Below are 23,577 nucleotides of genomic sequence, written 5' to 3'. Positions count from 1 at the left end.
AGGTGCAGATATTTGGGCATATGTATGCCTTTTCAGAGCCAGGGGAAAGAAAAGTTGCAGATTTATGTATTTAAAAATACATAGAAATTATATATGGTCCATGATGCATAGTATGTTGAAGTGTGGGAGATGGTCCAGGTTTCTTTTTGACTCTTATTTTTCTTTGTCCAAGAATGGCTTTTCATGAGAGAACATTCAAACCTGCAATTTGAAGTGGTTTGTTACCCTTAAACTATAGGGAAGGATCATAGCTCAGTGGTACAGCATATGCTTTGCATACCTCATTTTTAGATTGTAAGCCTGAGGGCAGGGAAATGTCTAACAATTTACAAGCTGCTCTGATAGCCTTTTGGCTGAAGAGTGGGGTATAAATAATAATAATAATAATAATTATTATTATTATTATTATTATTATTATTATTATTATTATTATTCCTAACATTTACATTAGGGTCAGTATATATGTTACTGAACTAGATGAACCAATGGCCACTGACTCAGTCATATGTTCCAACAGCCCAAGTGGGAGGGGATCATTATTTGATCATACTAATTGTGTAAAAAGGCCCTATTAATTGTCACAGCACTTCTAGTCTCCCTCCCTTCTTAAAGTATAGCACTATGAACAATTGGCTGAGAAAAAGTGTGGTGTAGCATTTAGAGTTACAATCAAAGATAAAAGAAACCTGGAGCCTTAAATGGATGACATTGGGCGAGTCTTAGTCCCTAAGTCTTGGTTGCTTCAAAGAATTATTGTGATGATAAAATGGGCTGACCATGAGTACCTTTCTGAGTTTCTTTGTGGAAGAATAGGGTTTTACAATGTAAATAATAATAATGTGCATGAGTAGTCAATTCTATAACAGCTTACTTAACTTTTCTTTTTCTTTTTTTGGTTTGTGTTTCAGGTGGTTCACCAGGCCCTGGTGGACAATTAGCTGGAACTAACCTTTCTGTGACTGTGATGATCCCATTTAATGATGACCCCTTTGGAGTCTTTATCCTAGATCCTGAAAGCCAGGAGAAGGAGATAGCAGAAGATGTTCTGTCTGAAAATGATATTTCCAACTTTGCCAGCTTTATGGTATGGAGGCAACAGGGTACCTTTGGAGATGTCCGTGTTGGCTGGGAAATACTATCAAATACATTGAAAGAAGGGTTACCTATGATGATTGACTGCTTATTGCTTGGAAAGTTTTCAAATTCAGTACAGTCACAACCACACATGCGGCGTCATCACACTGGAACAGATGCTTTGTATTTTAGTGGTGAAGAGGATGTATATGGGATTGTTGATCCTGAGTTCCATGTGAGTAAGAACAGAACTCTTGCCAACTTTACATTTTCCGCCTGGGTGATTCCTAGTATCAACAGTGAAGGATTTATAATTGAAAAAGACAATGGCAATGGAACAATGTATTATGGAGTGAAAATCCACACAAATGAATCCCATGTTTCCATAATGCTTTATTATACACCACTGCAGTCTAATGTGACACACATTGCTAAGATCTCTGTTGTGAAATACTTAGAGGAAAATAGTTGGCTCCATCTCCTCATTACATTGGATGATGGCATAATTGAATTTTTCATTGATGGAAATCTTGTGCCTGGAGGGATTAAGAGCCTTAAAGGAGAAGCAATTGCTGATGGTAAGAACCTCGCCTTCCATGGTCCTTTTCTTCTTTTTTTTTTTTTTTTTTTTTTGATACTTAAAAATTGGCAACTGCAGTCTGCATTCAGGAACAACAGATTTCAATGCTAGGTCTGTAAGTTATTAAATATTTAATGAGCCTGTGAAATCCATTTGTATTTGCAAAACCACAGACACAAATAGTTTTTTGTTGGCCTATGGGCCAATGCCATGATATAGCTGACACTGTATTTACAATGATTATTAACCTTCTCAGAAATGTATTCCAAACTATATTTGAATGTTAGCAGGAAATGCCATTTCTCCTCTGCCTGTTCTCTCAATGCAGACATCAAGGGCATTCTGCCCTCATTCCCTTTCCTAAAGTGGATGGGATAAAAACAATTGGTCTGTTTTACCATGAATGGGAAGACTGACCAATTGGAAGCTGTTGTGTGTTGATTGAGATACCTCTTCCTTTTTTGGTCTTGTTGATCCTGCTTCAGGAGCCATAGAAGTTTACCACATTTAGCTTAGAACAGCCCCTGAGTGTTCTTAAAGAGGCCATTCTGGGAACGGAAGGTGGCGGGAAACGCTGTATATCACACAGCGAGAACGCCGCCGCTGCTGCCGAGCCTTCCCCTTCCATTCTTGAAGCGTTCCAGAAGGCCGATTTTCGAGAACGCTTGAGAAAGCGTTCCCAAAAATAGGCCCTGGGAAACGTTCCCAGAATGGAAGGGGAACACTTGGCGGCAGCTGCATTCTCGCTATGTGATATACAGCTTAGAACGCTCAGGGGCCGTTCTAAGCTAAATGCGGTAAACTCCAGAGTCTTCTTTGTTCAGTTTTCAGTCCTTTTGGCTTTTTCCTGAGAATTCCTTCATTCAGGTTTGCCCATGGTTTACCTCAGTTGATGACCACTTGTCATGTTCCATTTTCTGGGACTTTTTTGATCTTTCAGTAAGCAATATTGCAGTTGTTCCCAGACTGAGTGCCTCCTCTCTTTTCAGCCATCATTGGGAATTATTACTCACCTGTAATTCTGCTTTTTGGCCAAGCTTGATCACGCTTAGGCTCCAGTACATCCTTCAGGCCTCTTGAACCCACACAGATGTTTTATTTCACTAAGATTATATGTTGGACCTGGAAGCATTTCCCATTAGTCACCTAGAATTCAGTATTCGCCGAATGTATCTGCAAGGCATAGTTATAGCAGCTTGATACAGCCTTATCTGCCATAGCTCCTGGGATTTGTTGTTTATTGAGGCACTTGTAATTCTCTGCTAGAGAGCTCTAGTAATGTAGTTCAGGGGAATAGATGGGAGCTTTCTCTAAGTTATAAATCTAACTATCTCACCAAATTATTCCAAAATATGGCACCACAATTAACAACTTTAATTGTGTAGTGTAAAACTGTGAGATAATTGTAGTGTAAAACAGTGTCAGTGGGGGGGGGGGGGGGGGAATCACTGGTGCTATAGTTTGTATGTTGCATTAGGACTCTGGGAGACCAGGGTTTGTATCCCTGTTCAGCCATGGAAACCCAATGGGTGACCGTGGGCAAGTCACACTCTCTGAGCCTCAGAATTAAGACAATGACATAACTCTTCCCTATTAGGGATGTGTGTTCATGCAAAGGTGAACAAATAATTTAATCAGTTTTTCCCTGCTGCCAGATGTCTTTGAAAACTATTTTCAAAGAGGCTCAGAGGGGTGAGAAAAATTCAGCAGAAGTCAGAGGAAAACCATGCAAGGATCAGGGAGGCTATAACTTTCCAAGATCCTCTCTTGACTTTCCTCTAAATGACATCAATGGAGGAAGCTAAGTGATGATCAGGGTGACTACTAGCCTCATCACCTGTGTTCTGATAGCTGTTTCACAACAATGCAAATGTCACTGTGCCCTAGCTATTGAAATACAGCCTGTGGCAATTGTTCTCCTTGTTGGGCTGCCTCTTTGCTCTCCTGGTTGAAGGGACAAGAAATGAGTGTATCTGTTGTGGAGCAATAGTCTTCAAGTCTATTTAAGGATGGGAAAAACCAAAAAAAGAGCATGAGAAGAATTCTCCTTGTCTGGGTTTTGAACACTCAAAAATCTCCTTGACTTGACTTGAAAGCACTTAACAATAAGTAAACACACTTCCACTGTAACTAGGGCACAGGAGGAGCAGAGAGTCCACCATTGTCAAGCATTTGCAGGAGCAATGCCATGGAGACAAAAGCTGGCTGTGTACTGGAGGAAATAGTGGTACTTTCAGAGAAGGAAGCCAGGAAATGCCACTTCCTTCCTGTCCTGGCTGCATCATGGGATACAGAGCTTCTAATGAAAAGGAGATGGGGCAGAGAGGAACAAGAGGGCACTGAGGATTTTAAAAGGAGGGAGGAGGTGACAAAAGGGAATGAACAAGATGAGAGGGAGAAGCATGATGAGCCATGGCACAGGAATGAATGCTCCAGAAGTGGAAGTCCTAGGAGAACCATCTTCCTTTCAGCTTCCCATACCCAAAATGAAGACAGGAGGAGGAGGAGAGGGAAGACAAGCTGAACATACCATTTAAGAACACATTTTCTCTGATGCATTCCCAGTCCCTGCATCACAACTATTGAGGAGATGTGGAAAACATGAGAGAGGAGGAAAGGCAACTTGTGTATTGGTGTTCTTCAGTGACTTAGAAAGGGGAATGGTGTAGGTGAGAGCAGGCAAGAGTGTTAAAAGCAATGTACCCTTGTATTTCTCTTTTAGGGCCAGGGATAATGAGAGTTGGTGCTGGGATGAATGGTAACAACAGATACAAAGGGATTATGCAAGATGTGAGACTGTATGAGCGTAAACTGACTAAGGAGGAAATCTATGAACTTCATGCAACTCCAGCAAGAGCTGACTTGCACCCCATCTCTGGGTACTTAGAATATCGACAGGGAGAAATCAATAAATCATTCGTTGTTTCTGCCAGAGATGATAGAGAAGAAGAAGGAGAGGAGATGTTCATCCTCAAGCTTGTTTCTGTTCACGGAGGAGCACGGATCTCACAAGAAAACACAACTGCAATGTTAAGAATCCAGAAGAGTGATAATGCCAATGGTCTGTTTGGTTTCACAGGAACATGTATTCCAGAGGTAGGAAATGGAATGCCTAACAGTTGGTGTTGTAAGGTCCCTGGTTCAAAACCCAATTCAACCACAAACTCTAGGTGGCTTTCCATTTTTCTCAGAGTAAGGATGTTACTTGCGGGTTTTAAACCATGATTCCCCTGGGAGGGAAATGGCTTTGCCTGTGCTGATCACATGACACTGTCTCCCACCTGTAGCTGTCCTGTCCCACACTCATCCCTTTTCATTCATGATGGAAAACTCATGAATGAACTGGCAATTCCGCAAAGCCCCAGGTACAAAAAGTAATTCTTGGGGCAGTTGTTTGATTGCCAGCCATGTGATGTCAGTGCTCCTTTTCCCTCCTAATCTCCTGAACCCATCTTCAGCAATATGGGAATAATGTCATTGTTGTAGCTTAAAACTCTTTGAGCACTCTGAAGTAGTATAAATCACCACCACCTTCTAGGGCCAACAATGAAGAGAATTAGTTAAACTGCAGTTCAATAACCATATCATCTATTATACAAGCAGGGCAGTTTCATGTTAGAAGTTCCACATGGCTTTTGAAATGTATGCAAGTTTTCATTGGGTGAATTGATTGGTCATGTTGTTTGAGTATTCTTCATGCCCATAACCCATCATCTTATGAAACTATTGGTGCCGTCACAGATATTTTCTACATATTACAGCTTATATATGTAATGAACAACCTAACATAATGTGGTGAACAACATAACATTCAAAATCCACAAAACAGCGCTACCTTTGTAGGGAGAACCAAAGCAGAATGTATTTTTATACAGTGCGCCCTTGCTATCCATAGGGGATCTGCATGGCAAGAGAAATGAAGGTAGGAGTAGGTGATGATGCATGTTAGAAATTTAGTTGGAGCCAGTTGATCAAGCTGTAGTACAGAGAAAACAAAGAAATCCCATGGGCTTTTCTGAAAGACCAGCTCTTTTTGGCTCTTCTTTTTCCATTCCATGTCATATAACTTTGTAACCTGTGGTGCCCAAGTTTGCTATTTTCCTTCCTGTTCCTTCTCCTTTTATCAATCTGCAGTGTAGCTTTTAAGTTACAGTTGCTCCTCTGTTCTCACGGACGTGAGATCCGTGGTCTTGAATATTCATAATGGGCGATCTCCTTTAATTTCAATGCGGTGCATCCCTGCAACATGCACTCTCAGGCATGCAACCCTTTCAAACCTATGGAGCTTGAATATAGGCGAGTTTCCATTTTCACGTGGTGGTGGGTGGGGTGGAACAGTTCCCCAGTGAAAATGGAGGGCCGACTGTATACGTTTACTGGTAGGAACTACCTTGCTTTTCATTGAACTATAAGGTGCCTGCAGCCCTGGGAGCCTTTCTGACTAAAGAATGGACTAAGTGGACTAAAAATACTATATATAATGTGTACTTTTCTAGATATGGATGGATTTAGATTGTATGTATTACATTTTTTTCTTGAACATCATAAGTGTGAAATCTGTCTTTTCACCGTTAGATGTGTCATTTGCTTCCAGGTTTCTGATGAAGGTTCTACTGTATCTTGTGTAGTGGAGCGCACCAGAGGGGCCCTGGAATATGTTTTTGTCTATTACAGTCTATCTCAGATTGATTCTGATGGCGTTAATTACTCTGTTGCTGATTTTAGTAACACGAGTGGAATGATCACATTCCTTCCTTTCCAAAGATCAGAAGTAAGTCCAATAATTAAAGTTCATGATTCGTTGTTTCCTTGAAATCTGAAAAATGCGTATTTCTGTATACCTTAATAAGTTTTGTGTCTTGATTTGTATTCAGAAATCCTGTTCTTTGATGTATTATTGGGACAGAGAATGGCTTAAATCCTGTTGCTAGTCCTGACTAGAGCAAATCTATTGGTTCAATGAGGTTAATCTGTGTTTTGACTCATAATTGCACAATTGATTGAATGGGTCTGTTCTTCTTGTTGTGTGCCTTCAACTTGTTTCCTACATATGGCAACCCCAAGGAGACCCTTTCGTGGGGGTTTTCTTGGCAAGATTTGTTCAGAGGGTGTTTGCCTATGCCTCCCTTTGAGACTTGCCCATGGTCATCCAGTAGATTTCCTTGACTGGACAGAGAATCAGACCCTGATTTCAGAGTCCAAGTCCAACACTAAAACTACTACTCAATGCAATATTGAACACTAGCTAATATTTCTAATGCTGAAATGGAAAAATCAAAGATGAGTAATTAAAAATTTCTGAAACTCATTTTCACACATTTTTGGATTTGTGCTCCTTAATGCAGACATGCTCATTCGTTTTGTTTTGTTTTTTCTCATAGGTTTTAAATTTGTTGGTGCTTGATGATGATATTCCTGAACTAAATGAATATTTCCAGGTGACTTTAGTGTCTGCTGTTTCTGGAGATGGAAAGATAGGTTCAATGGCAACAAGTGGAGCAAGCATAGATCCAGAGAAGGAAACCACCTACATCACCATCAAAGCCAGTGACCATCCTAATGGTAATGGTGATAGAAATTATTTTAGAGTCTGCACATGGGCACATTCATGTGCTATTGTTTCTCCTCCCCCATTTACTTAAAACAGTTTTCATATTATTTCTTTTTTTGTCAGTATTTGAAAAATTGGTGGTGACTCTGTGCTGTGAGCTATTTGATTCTGATGTGGAGTTGAAGACTTTCATGGCAGGCATCCATAGTTTTTTGTGGTTTTTTTGGGCTATGTGGCCATGTTCTAGAAGAGTTTTCTTCCTGATGTTCCACCAGCATCTGTGGCTGGCATCTTCAGAGAATGCTTGCCTGGAAAGGAGTTGGGTATATATCTATTGTGTCACCCTGGGAAAAGAGGAGTGATTTGCATTTATGTTTAAAAAAGGTAGATGGCAAGTGCTTTCTTAGAAGAGGCATTTTTCCCATATATGAAAAGGAGGAAATGCTTCCCCTAAGATGCTGCCTGTTTGGATGCATGCATCATTTAGAAATGAAGTATGTTTTCTTCTTTAGAACTATTCCTAACCTAGTTTAGGTGTTAGTCTAAATTTCTAAGGAACTAACCAAAGTGGTGAATTTATATTGGGAAAAGGGATCAGCATCCTGAATAATAATTTTAATATTCAGATTAAAACGTAGTGTGGATTCACCATTAGCCACCAATTTTGCAAACACCACAGTAACAAGAGTTACTTTTGCTGGATGAATGCATAATTCCTAGAATGCTATTGTGAATCATTGACTCATGAATTAATGGAGGCAATGCTCATTAAAAATTGCCTTCAGTGGCCAAAGTCTGATAGCTTATCTCACTTTCTCTTGACCAAATGCTGATACACTTAAAAATGTAACAGTTTCCAAATATGCAATGGGCCCTTGGTATCCACTGGGGTTTGGTTCCAGGACATGCCCCGTCTTCCAGACAGGATACTAAAATCCATGGATATCAAGTCCCAACACGTACAGTGACACAATAAAATGGTGTGCCTTATATAAAATGGCTAAATCCCAATTTGTTTTTTGGATTTATTTATTTATTTATTTATTTTTGGTATTTTCAAGCCGTGAATGATTGACTCAGTGGATGCAGAATCCGTGGATACAGAGGGTCAACTGTACATGTATATTTATATTTTAAGCTGATCTTCAAGAGTTCAAGTTCATTTTTATTAGTCAACACCTTTCACTTCAAGTAAAATAATCTAATGTCTCTCCCAGGTTTGTTACAGTTCTCAGTGGGGCAGCCTCCAGAAGACAGTGATGAAATCATTCTACCAGCCACGAGTGCACCCCACATCACTGTGAAGGAAGAAGTAGGACAAGTCAGGTTGCTTGTTGTCAGAGCACAAGGTCTACTTGGAATGGTTCTTGTACAATACAAAACCATTTCACTAACAGCATTCACCCCTCAAGACTATCAGGTAAGAAGATTGAAGGGGATGGTGGATAGCAATGTTTCCTGTTGTAACTTTATAATCACACACAAACTCAATAGTCAGTGGGGTTTTTTATTAAAGAAAATAATTCTATGCTGCTTTTGGATCAGTTGTTTGAGTGTTGGACCAGGACTCTGGGAGACCTGGGTTTGAATTTTTGCTTGGCCATGGAAACCCTTTGGGTGACTTTGGGCAAATCACACTCTCTCAGCCTCAGATGAAGGCAAAGACAAACTCCTTTTGAACAAATCTTGCCACGAAAACCCTATGATGGGTTCACCTTAGGTTTATTATAAGTTGGAAACCACTTGAAGGCATACAGGACCAGCAAGCTTTTGATCAACTGGTGATCATGAAACATCCCCAGTTTTATACAAATTAGAGAACCGACATGTGCAAGCACCAGTTCCTGCCACTTTTATAACCTGCATTTATAACCACAGTTCATAGAATCATAGACCTAAAAGATCGCCCAAGACTTATCTATCCCAGTCCCCAGTGCAGGAATCTACAGCTTGAAGCATCTCTGATAATTTGCCATCAACTGCTGTTTAGAAACTGCCATTAAAGGAAAGTCTACCATCTTCTGAGGTAGTCTGTTTCACATACTAACAGCTCTTGAGGTCAGGAAGTTCTTCCTAACGTTTAATTTTTTTCTCACGTATTCTGTAGCATGGACCACAATGCCTGTGCTGTTTGATAAATTCCATTGCCAGTGAGGATTTAGATGTTTTTTTCTGCACTTGGAGCTTGCTTGTGGATAAAAAAGAGGTGGTGTCCCTCTTCAAGCAGAAAAAACACCAATCTAGGCTGTTGGCTGCTATGGTTCAGCTTTAGGAGCAAGACGCTGCATAGAGATTTGCAGAACTAGTGATAGAAAAGGGGGTTTGTTCTGGCTTGGGCATTTTTCAAAGGCAAGAAGTGAAGAAAAATCCAAGGTAAAATCCAAAGGAACTGGGAAGTAAGGGAGTACTTAATAGAATCATAATACTGGAAGGGACTACAAAGTTCAATCATCTGCCAGTGCAGGAATCCATGGGTAAATCATCTGTGAGAAGTGGTCATTCAAACTCTATAAATCCATTTCACTGTTGATGCTTTTATTATCAAGGAGCTCTTCCTAATATTTAATTAGAATCTCTTGTCTTGTAATTTGAATCCACTACTTCAGATCATGTCCTCTGGATAGGAGAAAGTAAGCTCTCTACATCTTCATTGTGATAGCCATTTAGATATTTAAAGATGGCTATCAGATCACCTTTTGGTCTTCTCTTCTGCAGACTAAACATACTCAACACTCTCAAACAGTTCTCATAGAACTGTGTTTCCAGACCCTTTACTCACCCTCCTCTGGACACATTTCACTTTCTTAATGTCCTTATTAAACTATGGTGACCAGAACTGGAAACAGTACTGGTTGGGGAGCTGAAGAGAAAACATTGTTTAACAACTATCTACCCACAATGGAAGACTGTGCTAAGATGAGGAGATGGTTTTTACTCATCAGTCACTGATGGCCTGCAGACTGAGGAATAGGATGTTGTACCATATCCTGTCACTGCAGGATGAGATGCTCACCCCATTTAGAGCCACAGGATGCTGGTGCCACCACTGATATCACAGATTCCCATAATCTTACTGATAATCTCCTCTCAAATGTGCCAGGATGGAACATCATGCCAGTCCTGGCAAATCAGGACAGACATGCATAGAATTTCTTTGTATATAATTGTGACTTATTGTTGTTTATGTCCCTTTCCTGAATAAATTTATACTGATGTCATGACAACTCTTTGGACAAAGTATAAATAGATTTTTCACTGCAGGATAGTAAAGGCAGCTTGGAATTTCTACCAGGAGAAAGATACAAGTACATTATCGTTAACATTACAGATAATTCTATTCCTGAGCTGGAAAAAGCTTTCAAAGTGGAGTTGTTCAATCCAAATGGAGCAGGTAAAGATTCATAGATCACTTTTTCTCTATAAGTGTATGGTCTCAATTGCAGGCTTGACATTTGACTTTGAGAAACTTGGTGTTCAAAAACTGAAATTATGTCTCTCACCCCCCTCTGAAAGTGAGTGTTAGCTTTCCGATTTTCTCTTAAAGATCTTCATTACCTATCTTCATAGTTGCTGAGTTTACCCATCTTCCTAATAAAGTAAGTCTGGTTCAATCTTGACAGATCATTCCAAAAACAATGCTGGGCTCTTCCCCGAAAGACAGAAATCACTACATATCTGCTTGTCCTTCTGCCCATCCCTACATGTCTTTTGTTAAAAAAGTGACCACAACTTTCTTTTCCATTCCAAATAATGATAGGGAATTCAATTATAACAGCCTTGGAGCAAGTAAATATTTCTCAGTATTGAGCTCTGAAAGGACTGTGGCTCTAATTCTCTTCCTTCTTGCCTATCACCAGCTGGCAAGAGTTATTTCTGGGAGGGTTAAAGTTCCCAACATCTCCCAAGCAACATGGCCACTAGTGATGCTAGCTGACCAAACCTGGCAGTTATAGTCCTCCAAAAGTTGCTTGCCAAGTTTTGTTGCTTAATAACACATTTTCTTAGGGATTTCCCAAGTTCTGACTTGAGGGTAGTATAGAGCCAGAATTGAAATCTCTATGGCAGCTGAGAGTGATGAGAATGTGAGATCTGATCTCCTTCTTTGAATTACAGTTTCGCTTAAGATCTTAGAGGGAGATCCCCCCCCCCTTTTTCTGAGTCTCATGATGAAGAGATTCTAACCTTAATAGTTCATCTTGGTTCAGTATTTTTAAAAGGTAGAAAGGGTAGAAAGAAGCAATCTTAAGAAGAAATATTTTGAATTCACATTAATTAATCAAATCCTTCTTCTGCTCCTGTGTGTTTTAGCATTTCCAACCATCTTTTTCATTTACAGGTACTTTGCTGTACTGCTTATAAAACTCCAAGTGTCTGTCATTGATGCCTTATGACTGAATACTAATAGCCACAGTTAGATAACATAAATCAGTAGCACCTGTCTCCTTGACTGTCAATATTCTGTAAGCTTTAAAACCCATTTTTCCAAGTATATTGTCTCTACTTGCCTTTTTCTAAAACATATTTTAAAGTGCTATCTGTCATCTACTTTATATATGTGTTTTTGTGTATTGTGTATCTGTGTGTCTTCTTGAAGTTGCTGAACTCTTTAATGATGGCAGTGGTAGTGGTGATGGGGATTTGGACTTCTTCCTTCCTGCTGTCCATCAACAGGGTAAGCTGTTCATTCTGTATTTTCCCTCTTAACTGAGTATCGAACTATTCAAAACATTTTGTCATAGCTGGCATGCGTTGCTGTTGTGCTTTCTGTTGCCTAGCATTTTGGTGTGTATAAATTACAGTATCTACATGCACTTATACTGAAATCCTACATATATTTATTCAGAATAAATTACATTGATTTCAGTAGAGTTTACATCCACATAAAGGTGTATAGGACTGACCCTTTTGGTGATTAAACTCAGAGACAATTTGGTTTTTTTTAATAATGATTTCCTTTAGTTATTCATTTTCAGGCAATAGTTTTGTAACCCTATATATGTTTTAGTTGGAATTTTTCTCACTGTGATTAATGGGACATACTTACAAAATACAGTGGACCCTTGTTATACGCTGGGGTTTGGTTTCAAGATCCCCCGTGGATAACAAAATCCATGGATGCTCAAGTCCCATTAAATATACTGACATAGGAGAATGGTATCCAAACTATGGATGCTTGAATCCGTGTATAAAAAGTCCGTGTATAAGAAGGGCCAACTATATGCCTCAATTTTGATTGCATTTTAACTTTTATAGATTCTTTTTTTTAGACTATATATCAATAAGTGTTGCATTTTAAAGTAAAAAGCACTATTAAATTTATAATAGTAATTCAACAGTAGTTGAACATTGGTCTTCATATGCAATTTACTTTATTTTTATTTTTATTTTATTTTTCATATTTTTGTTTTGCTTTGTTGGCTTCCAATCTGAAAGCTGCAAATGAATTTATTTTTAAAATATTCTACTAAGACTGATCACACACATTCTACAGTACTTTGATCATTATTATTTCCAGTTTTAAACTTTCATACTTTTCCAGTTATGTCAAGAGGCAGATGCTGAGTGAGGATTAAATAAGTGAACTTGTACAGTCTTTGCCAACAATCTTGGAAAGATATTCCAATGAAATCCACTTTCAGGACAATGTTATCATTTCCCCATTGGGATATAAACAAAACAAATCAGTAGCAATACAACTACTTTGGTAACTTAGGCCCGGTACAGACTGCCGGTTTATGGCGCCCTGGAGCTGATGTTAGGGCTCAGGACTGCGGAACATCCGCATGCCTCCACACCCTAGTACATAATGGCGGTGCCATCATGGTAGCCTCCCATCCACACAGGGGATCATGATGCAAGGGCGGCACAGTGTTCACACATTGTGGCACTATACTTGCATCATCGATGTGCAACAGTGCACCAATGGTGCACTCATGGCATCCGCTGCGTGCACCAAAAAGAACCTACTTTTAGTGGGTTCCTTTTGGTGGAGGGAGGCCGTGCATTTTGGCTGCTGGGGCATCCCTCTGGAGCAAAAGCGGGTGCCTCCAGCCTGCCCGTTCGGAGCGGTCTGTTGAGCCCCTTATGATACAAATCGATAATAAATGATAGAAACAATTGTAAACAGGACAAATAGACTCATGTTACCAAAATGATATTTGAAATGTAAAGATTTTTATTAATTTTAATTAATAATGTTAATAAAAGAGTGAAAAACAAATGAAAAAATCTCCCTTATTAAAATTATAATGAAAGCACTAACATTGCTTTTAGCTTGCTGACAGAAGGACAACAAAGAAGGGGTCATTCTGGTCTCCCTGGAAAAGCAGCTGGTGTCCCCACCAGCTGTGCTTGTGATGGTGGTGGGACTGAGAAAAGGGGCTCTCCTGATGAGCACAGAGTCTGAGCTGGCTCATACAGGGAGATACAAAAGATTATCAGACAAAGGGTAATGACAGGAGAGAAGTGTGATGCTCCCATCCTTGTGCAAAGATTATCAGACAACACCCTTATTATCCTATGATTATCCTGCCAATGAAGAGGAATTGTCCTGTTATTTACCTCAATTTCTTAATAATGGGATAACCTGTTAATACTGAAGTGACTGGACAATTCCTCTTAATTAGTGGGATAATCTTGGGATAAGCGCCATGTGTCTGATAATCTTCATGCGACCAAGTAGTAAGGACAGGAGCATGGTGCTTTGCTCCCATTCTTCTCCTGTCATTACATCCCCCCCCCCCACATTTGATAATCTCCATGGTCTCCCAAGTAGCTTGAACCCAAGCCCTACAGGGCTTTGTAGGTGATAAACAGCACTTTGAATTGTGCCCAGAAACAAACTGGCTTTCTGTCATTACAAACAAATTGAGGGGGGGGGAGGAGGAAAATATTCTCATCTGATCACATCTAAAATTCCATGAATGGAACACAGTGATTACACTTTAGGAATGTGAAGATAATCCTCAAATTTTCATGTCCTTGACAGAAAAATTGGTGTTTTGACACACTGAGATATTCTATAAAAAAAAATCAACTGCTAGATTTTTTTTGCATTTGTTTTTACAAAAAAATTGCAAAGGTTTTTTTCATTAAAACATTGTATTTTGTATCATAACATTTTGTGCCCATTTTGACAGAAATGTTGTACTGTGCACAAAACCATAGTTTGTACAAAAAGTTCCAAAATGCAGAAAAGGTTAAACATGTGAAAAACTCCCAAGGATCCCAGGTACAAGGAGTGACATTTTATATTTTTCATTTCTATAAGTAAGAACAAAATGTGAAATATAAATATATAATGAAACTTCCAGTGAAAGACTTCAGTGGAAGCACCCTTAGATTAGACTGTCTTTTCTCCTGTTGTTGTATCTTTAGTGAAATTTTCCTTTATTCAATTTTAAATACATCTTTTGTGCAATACTATTTTTCAAGTAATTCTCATTCATTATTTACATGGTCAAATGTACAAAAGTGTTAGCATTTTTGTGTTTTTCCTTCAAGCTGGCATTGATGACATATTTTCAACCTGAATAAGTGGCCAAAATATTTCATATTTTGAAATCTTATTTTATTCAATAACTCTTTTAAAATATTCCATCAAAACCAATGAAAGCATACTGTGGTTATATAACAATATAAGCTCGACTCAGGCTTGCATCCTTCTGAGGTCGCTAAAATGAGTACCCAGACTGTTGGGGGCAAATTAGCTTACTTGCTAATTAGCTTACTTGCTGTTCATCGCTATGATCTTTGGAATAGCGGTATAAAAATAAAACAAATTATTATTATTATTATTAATATGCCCATTACTGTTGTAAACTTATGAGCCAGAATTTTGAAATGGCATCCTGGCATTCTTCTATAATTTTTGTGCCCTTAATTCATGGGATTATAGTGTAAACTTTGCTGTGTAAGCCATTTTCTCTCTCGCTCCCTGCAATCTCCCCCTTCTGACTCTGTCTGTCTGTCTGTCTCCCTGTCTGTCTTATAACATATATTTCTGAAATGCTAAATTCAGCACTTTGTCACTTGACTGCATTAACTGTTTCAAATAAATAAACTGCGTGTTTATTATTTTTTAAAAAAAAGATTGTACTCTAAACAGTAAAGCTGTGAATGCATTATATTATTTCTAGTGAATTAGTTGTTTAGGGGCCTAATCCTACTATTGGCTTTGAGGGGATGCTGGACCCCATCTGTAAAAGGTCTGGGATGTTTCTCTTTTGTATATCATCTGTTGCATTATTTATGTCCAGTAAAGCTTAGAGCAGCAACTTGTGTTAGTCTGAAACCCATTTGCTTGGTGCCAGAAGCCCAACTCATAATAGCATTCATTAATGATATTAGTTCACAATTCTTACTGGCGTCCCACAGATTATCACACAGAAGGAAAGCGTCCTTCATCTGTGCTTAAATCACATTACTCAAGTGATCGAGGGGAAGATTATCACACACCCACACTCCTAACGTTAATACCCAATGACGGCTCCATTACTGTTTACAGGCAGGAGAAGAATGGGAGAAGAGCACAGGGTTGTGATAATCTTCCCCCTGATCATGCAATTAACATGATTAAAGCATGGGAGAAGGATGCTTTCCTCTCCATAGATTGTGTTGGCCAAAGTGTGGCCCTTGAACCACAAGCATACCCTTATGGCTGCTTTGTAATCTCTGAAGCCTCCCAGATACCTGAGGCTGTCTTTTTTTTCTGACAGAAAATAGGAGGGAGTGAATAGCCACTCTTGCAAGACTCCAGGAGTAGCAACCCACCCCTTAAATGGGTTGCAGGGGGACTCTGCACTTTTTAAACCCCCCAAATGCCAATTTTTCAAATCTAGAAGTAGTTTTCCAGCCATATTCAGATCTGTTTTGTTTTGCTTTTCATTTCTGGAAGTCCATGCAGTCCCCAGAGAGTCCTAGGGTGGAAAATTGGCCCCCAGATCCTGTTTGCCATCTCATATATAGATTATCTCAAGAGTTTTCTGTTGTCAGATATGCATCTCCAGATATTTTGTAAGTCACTTTTTTCTATCTCATTGTCAACAGCTAGCTTGGGTATAGCCTCTCACATCATAGTGACTATTGAAGCCTCTGATGATGCTCATGGGGTATTTGAATTCAGTCCTGAATCCCTTGCTGTCAATGGAACTGAACCTGAGGATGGAGGTGGAAAAGTCACGCTTGAGGTTAGCATGTCTGAATTTACAGATATGGAATTACATCTAATCTCATTCCTTCAAGAATTTTCACAGTGCATTTGTCACAGTAATGATTTATTTCTGCCTAATTCAGATGCTGTTTTTGACAGAATTCAGACACTTGTCTTCATTCTCTACCAGGGAAGTACACTTGATCCAGGAAGTGGGATGAGTAAGAGAGGAGTCAGGGAAGACAGGAGGAAAATGTACATCTAATTTCTTTTAGCACTTAAATGTGACTGATAATTAGATTTATTCCTGTCTGTCTGAGACCTAATAATAATCCAGGTAATAGAGCTTCTATGTAAGAAATCTGAGCCCATGCATGCTCACATAGGAGAGAATTGTGATATTATACAGGAAAAGATTATATATATATATATTAGAAATTCTGCTGGGGGTTTTTCTAGAGAAAATGACTTTTTCTGCATAGAAAACAAGAATTTTCTGCACAAAACCCATATTGTATTTTTTTTTTTTTGTCAAATCCTGAGTTTTTAGACATTTTTTGCAGTGGGAAGAAGAAATGTATGCAAAAAAATATAGAAAGATTTACATCTCTGCACAGGATTGAGTGATCAGAGCAAGTGGAAGAAGAGGCAATGTGCTAGCATGTGGGACACAGATACTTCATTTGATTTATCCAGTTAAGTCAGTGCAAACTGCAGTGGTGTTTAGGTCCAGTGGTATGACTAGGCTGCATTAAGCCCCTTGTAGAGCTTGGAAAGTGACTTTATAAAAGTAATATATGCCATTATTTATTACATTGATTAAAAGAAGACTGCTCCTATGCTGCAGTGCTAAAGAAATAACCTGCTGCATTGCCCTTGTGTTGCTTATTATCTTTTCATTACCCTTTTTGGAGTGAGGACATTTTAGGATTGATAGGAAAACAGGAAAACATTGGGAAAATTCCTGTCAAAATGTCTCCAGATATGCCTAAACAATACTTTAAAAATAATTTTAAGCAGAAAACATTACTAATTACACCAGCAAGGTCATTCAGTTGCTGTCTGCTGTGCTCATTTTTAAATGTGACTTTGTTCTGCTTTCCTTACTGAAAAAGAATAGCCAACTGCAGGTAAATATGCTACTTGTAACTCATTACTTCCAAGTTCTATGTCCTTGTGCCTGTAATGATTGCTCTTTGCTTAGTTTGTGCCCTTTTTGGTAAAAATAGAACCACTGCACAATTCTTGGCAAGGTTTGTACAATGCACCTAAGGCATGTCCATATAGAGAACCTGTGATTTAGCATGCCTTTGCTCAGGAGAGTTTGTGGAGGTTTGTTCCAGTTAACCCAATAGCAAGTTCTCCTTGTGGCAAACAAGACTGATCCTACCTCACAAAGAGGAACAGCCATTTATATTTCGTAGCTCTGCATTCCTGGCAGTCTTGCTTCCGATTTCTTAGGCTGGCCTGACTAGTTGACATGGATTTAGTTTCTTGTATCAGATTTCATAGGGACAACTGTTTTTGGGACAGAATTCAGCACACTAGATATCTTCTTTAAAATTAAAGTTAAAACCTTGAGTGGAAGCCACCAGCCTCCATTGCTGTAAGCTAGACGCCCTTTTAGGACAGGAACTTGGGTCTTCATAATGCAAAAATAATAATTTACTGTTTTGTTCTTCAGGTTGTAAGAAACCATGGTGCCTTGTCCCAGGTGACTTTGTATTGGTTCATTGTACCTGATGATACTGAAGATCTGGAGGCTACTTCTGGCAACATAACTTTCAATATAGAACAAAGGAGAGCAAATTTAACAGTGCAGATCGTGCCTGATGAAATCCCAGAACTAGACAAGATTTTTTCAGTTTGGATTATCAATGTTTCCTGTGGACGTCTTGGAGTTCACACCAATGCTACATTAGTAATCCTTGCCAGTGATGACCCTTATGGACTTTTGATTTTCTCTGAGAAAAACAAACCAATCAAAGTTGAGGAAAGGACCAAGAACATCACTCTTACAGTCATACGGTTAAAAGGTCTCTTGGGAATAGTCATGGTTGCATATCAAACCATGGCTGATGAGGATCACTCACCCTTTCTGCCATCAAATGTTGCAAGGGCAACCTGTGGACAAGACTATTTGCCCATTTCAGGATCTGTAATCCTTGCAGGTAATGAAAGTGAGGCTACTATAGAACTCCCTATTCTGGATGATAATGAACCAGAGAAATCTGAATCGGTGTTTGTGGAGCTGCTTGGTGTTACCCTGATAGAAGGAGTCCAGTATCGGCCAAGTAAGACTGCCTATATATTTACAAATTCGTTAGTCTTATTGAAATGACATTGAGACATATTAATTAACATTAAATATCATTAATTAATTAACATCTTAATGTTGACATCTTAATCATTATACTAACCCAAATTATATTTTTCTATTTCAAAATGATCCCACGTTATGATCCATAGGATACTATTGTTTGCTTACTTGAGTTGGGTTGTTTTTCTTCTTTTCCATATAACAAGTAGAATTGCAGAATCTCCTTTTGATTAATATCAGAAGTTCAGTTAATCATGAGCTTACAGTTGCTAGGAACAGAAGACATAAGATTAATAGCAACTACAGCAAGTCCAGTTAAATGACATAACATATACCTTTCTACAATAGAAGGTATTGTTTCCATTAAATAAATTTGACAATATCAGTAATGATACATACTGAAAGGCTGCTTGAATGTGACTATAATGAACCTATTGGAATTCTTTAATAGCCTACCATAATAGCCTACCATAATAGCCTCTGTTGCTGCTGTTTATTCCTTTGTATGATATGATGCAATCAGTTTGTCACATTATTTTCTACTAATCAATGTGCTGGATTTTGTATCTTGTTCCATTTTATTACAATGTGTTGTTCATTTGAATGTAATATGCTGAATTTAGTATGTTATCCAAATGTATTTTTTACATTCCTGTTCCCTTATTCTTAATGTTTTTAAAAGTTACATGAATTTTGTCGATTTTCTGTTGTTTATTAAACGGAACCTGTTGGTTTTATAATATATAGATCTGACCCAGCATTACAGTGGACCTTTGTTATATGCTGGGGTTTGGTTCCAAAATCCCCCATGGATAACAAAATCCATGTATGCTGAAGTCTCATTAAATATAATGACATAGCAAAATGGTGTCCCTTATAAAAAATGGAAAATCAAGATTTGATATTTGAAATTTATACCTTTCTTTGAATATTTTCAATCTGTGTATGCTTGAATCCATGTATAAAAATCCATGTATAAGGGCTGACTGTATATGCTATGGTTCTCAAGAGCACTCTTCATAAAGGGCAACTTGTGTCTTCAAGAAGTCCATGTTCTACAAGTCATGCTTATCCTGCTAAGCTCATAGAGTTAGCCCTCAGCTTTCAAGAGGTTTGAGATGCAGGATCTCTGTGAAAGTAGAAAAAACATGGATATAGCCCCCATCCCTTTTTACATGAGAGAACACTTCTTTAGGAACTTCTCTAGGCTGCTGGTTGACCATAGAGTTGTGCTAGAGGACCTAGAAATGCTTAGAGAGAACATGTTATTCAGTCACATATAAGACAGCAGCAGAGGAGGCAGCAAATAGCATAATCCATGAATGATCAAATTTCTGAATGCTTAGCCCACAGATGTGGAGGAGAGGTATCCAGTGACTCTGTAAATACTGTTTTACTGGATCAATTTGAGTCAGTGAGTACCAAGAATATGGACAAGCTCCTTGGTAGTGTGAAAAGATGACCTGCTCTCTCGATCCCTGTCCGTCTTGGCCATCCAGGGGGGAGATGTAACTAAGGTGCTGTTAGGGCACATAATCAATGAATCTTTAAGGGAAGGCTGACTTCCATCTAGTCTAAAAGAGGCAGTGGTTAAACCACTTTGCAAAAAGCCTTTCCTAGACCCCCTGGACAAAAACAACTACAGGCCGGTCTTGCTTTTGCCATTCTTGAGCAAGGTGATTGAGAGAGCAGTCACCATTCAACTCCAAGCAGTCTTGGAGGAAACTGATTCTCTAGATCCATTTCAAACTGGATTTAGGACAGGATACAGAGTTGAGACTGCCATGGTGCCTTAGTCAATGATCTCCATTTGGACATCGATAGGGGAAGTGTGACCCTGTTGGTGCTCTTGGACTTCTCAGCAGCTTTTGATACCATTGACCATGGTATCCTTCTGGAGGAGTTGGGAATTGGGGGCAATGCATTGCAGTGGTTCCATTCCTATCTCTCAGGCAGATCCCCGATGGTGATGCTGGGAGACAACTGCTCTTCTAAAAGAGAACTAATATCTGGTGTCCCTCAGGTGCCATTCTGTCTTCTATGCTATTTAACATTTAAATGAAGCCGCTGGGTGAGATCAGGCGGAGATATGAGGTGGGGTGTTATCAGTATGCTAATGACACCCAGATATGTTTCCCTATGTCTCGGACTGTTGCAGTGACTAAGGATGGCATCTCTCCTCTGAATGAATGTCTTAAGGCAGTAATGGAATAGATGAGGGAAAACAGACTCAAACTTAGGCAGCGTGCTGTCAAACTCTTCTGTAGACCCATATATCTATAAACCAGAGAACTCAGATTGTGTGCCTGTTGGACTTCTTTTGCATTTCAGTTCCAGATTCTCCACGCCTTGGACCTAAAAGTGATAGGATTGCTCACATAATTATCAATGCCAATGATGATGCTTTTGGAACACTACAACTCTCAGCATTGGCCGTGCGAGTGGCTGAAAATTACATTGGACCTATCATCAATGTCACAAGAACAGGGGGACTTTTTGCAGATGTTTCAGTAAAATTTAAAGCTGTGCCGATAACAGCAACAGCTGGTAAGAATGTGTTTGTGTTGTCATGAGATAGAAAATCCTACAGTGATATAGATTACTTTTAACAAATGACAAAAATAATGACAAAAAGCTTTCTATTTTTATGTCACTATGTGGTCCTCCAGAGGATATGAAGATGGGCTTTAGAACATCTCTACCTCTGGTTTATCTGATGTGAAAAATGAATTCAGAGTAGACTGGACGAGTCTGACAGTGCTTTTGTGTGCATCCAGATACCTGTATTTTGATAGCTTAAGGTCTGGTCTGCACTGCAGAAATAATGCAGTTTGACACCACTTTAATTCCATGGCTGAATGGTATGCAGTTCTCGGATTTGTAGTTTGTGAGCTATTTAGTCTTTTCTGTCAAAGAGCTTTGGTGCAACAATAATCTACAAATCCCAGAATTTCATAGCATTCAGCCATGGCAGTGTCAAAGGAGTGTCGATCTGCAGTACAGATTAGACCTATGTAGGTTACCCTTGATGTTTTCCTGAGTAGGATCTGCCTGAATGAAAACTGGAGAGGGCTCCAATACATTTATACATTTATTCTGCTCTTATTCACTGTTTGGTTTGTCTTAGCCTCCAACATCAGGAGAAGATATGACTCATTAGAAAAGGCAATAATCTTGGGAAAGGTGGAAGGAACTAGGAAGACAGGAAGGCCACGTGTTAGATGGATAGACTCAATTAAGGAAGCCATGAGTATGAATCTGCAGAAACTGGAGTAGTGGAGGATGAAGAGTCTTGGAGATGTCTCATCCACAGGATCACCATGAGTTGAGATCGACTCAAGGGTGGTTAACAATAACAACAAAGCCCCAACAGTTTAAAAAGTAGTCTACTTTTAAGTCACAAATACAGAATACTTTCTCCAAGGTGTAACATTAGTTGTTGTTTGAAGCACTTCAGATAGTCCTACAGATTCATCCACATCAAAGGCTTCAGTTTCCTTTGGAAAAATGTTTTTTTTTTTATCACAGTTCTCAGAGAATTGCAGCTGATAGATTCTGAGAGTTTTAATTTAAAAACACATTTTTATAGGCTGTTTTTCTTAGCAACGTAAAGAAATAAAGTTATGGTTTTGAATTATGGGTAAAGGCATTTGTTTCCAATTTTGCCTAAGCATCTTTCTTATGTTTATACACACAGGTGAAGACTACAGTGTCGCCTCATCAGATGTTGTCTTACTAGAAGGAGAGACCAGCAAAGCTGTGCCAATTTATATAATAAATGATATCAACCCTGAGACTGAAGAGTCCTTCCTTGTACAATTGTTTAATGAGACAACAGGGGGAGCATTGCTTGGAAGTTTAACTCAGGCTGCTATAATCATAGAGGCCTCTGATGATCCATTTGGATCTTTTGGTGAGAGGAACCTTTTAAATATATTTTACTAGTCTCTTGTTACAGTAGTAATTTGCTGATTTAAATACTGCTTTCCATCACAAAATATTTTATCTAATGAACAGTGAGTGTTGTTTGTCTCTTTCTAGCTAATGTTCAGACTACAGAGTTTATTGTATGCAATTTTCATGCCAACCCGGACACGGGACAGGATCAGGCTGGAACGGGTTAAAACTGACTTTACTGCATGCAAATTGCTGCTGCACTGCCGCCTGACCATCACCTGTCCCCCAGCAGTGCTCTGGTGGTCAATTTTGGTACTAAGGAAAGCTTCCGTAGTATCAAAATCGGCCGCCAGAGCACTGCTGGAAGATGGGTGATGGTCAGGCAGCAGCGCAGCAGCAATTTTACATGTGGTAAAATCAGTTTTAACCCATTCCAGCCCAATCCCATCCCATGTCCAGGTCAGCATGTAAATTGCATGTGATACATTCCCCCTTCAGCAATATCTAGCTTCAAGCTCTAATTTGAAAATTTTGGTATATAGTCATTGTATATACGTACACATACCCAGGGAAAGTAGCCAGGTTGTCCTAAAGAAAAAGGGTAACAAAATATCAGAGTATAAAAAAGTTTTTGGACAATAGTTCTTAGAGTTTTGAACAAATAGTCCAAAATTTCCAAGCTCTGAAAAATACTGTGTGAACTTTCTAGTTCTTAAAGAATAATTATATGACTAAAAGGTAAAAAAAAGCAAAGACTCACAGCGGTTGTCATCATGTTTATCACACTATGCTCTTAAAGAGGTACTATTCCAGTGTGACTCCTCTAGCTGCCTCCTGTTGCATGCTGGGATTGGCAGTTTTAAGGAGGGGTATTCCTAATCTATCTTGCAGAGAGTTGTTGTGAAGATAAAATGAGGTGACTGGAAGTAATATATTAAGCTAATCTGAGGAATAGTAGAATCTAAATTTTATAAAGGATCAAATAATATGATATGGTTTGTAAA

At 38.9% G+C, this 23,577-nt stretch overlaps 1 protein-coding gene across 1 annotated transcript in view; it reads left to right on the top strand.

The window, feature by feature from the left end:
* ADGRV1 (adhesion G protein-coupled receptor V1) overlaps window positions 1-23,577 on the top strand; it is a 384,090-nt gene that overhangs the window by 57,888 nt on the left and 302,625 nt on the right. The window contains 11 exon segments of the mRNA XM_042447787.1: window positions 909-1,652; window positions 4,377-4,750; window positions 6,249-6,425; window positions 7,036-7,216; window positions 8,423-8,625; window positions 10,467-10,596; window positions 11,800-11,877; window positions 16,254-16,393; window positions 18,041-18,650; window positions 21,008-21,223; window positions 22,374-22,589. Coding sequence (XP_042303721.1) covers window positions 909-1,652; window positions 4,377-4,750; window positions 6,249-6,425; window positions 7,036-7,216; window positions 8,423-8,625; window positions 10,467-10,596; window positions 11,800-11,877; window positions 16,254-16,393; window positions 18,041-18,650; window positions 21,008-21,223; window positions 22,374-22,589 — 3,069 coding nt within the window.

Source organism: Sceloporus undulatus, chromosome 2, assembly GCF_019175285.1.
Source record: "Sceloporus undulatus isolate JIND9_A2432 ecotype Alabama chromosome 2, SceUnd_v1.1, whole genome shotgun sequence".
NCBI lineage: Eukaryota > Metazoa > Chordata > Lepidosauria > Squamata > Phrynosomatidae > Sceloporus > Sceloporus undulatus.
The sequence above is the reverse complement of the archived record's forward strand: the minus strand, read 5'-3'. Positions and strand labels throughout refer to the sequence as shown.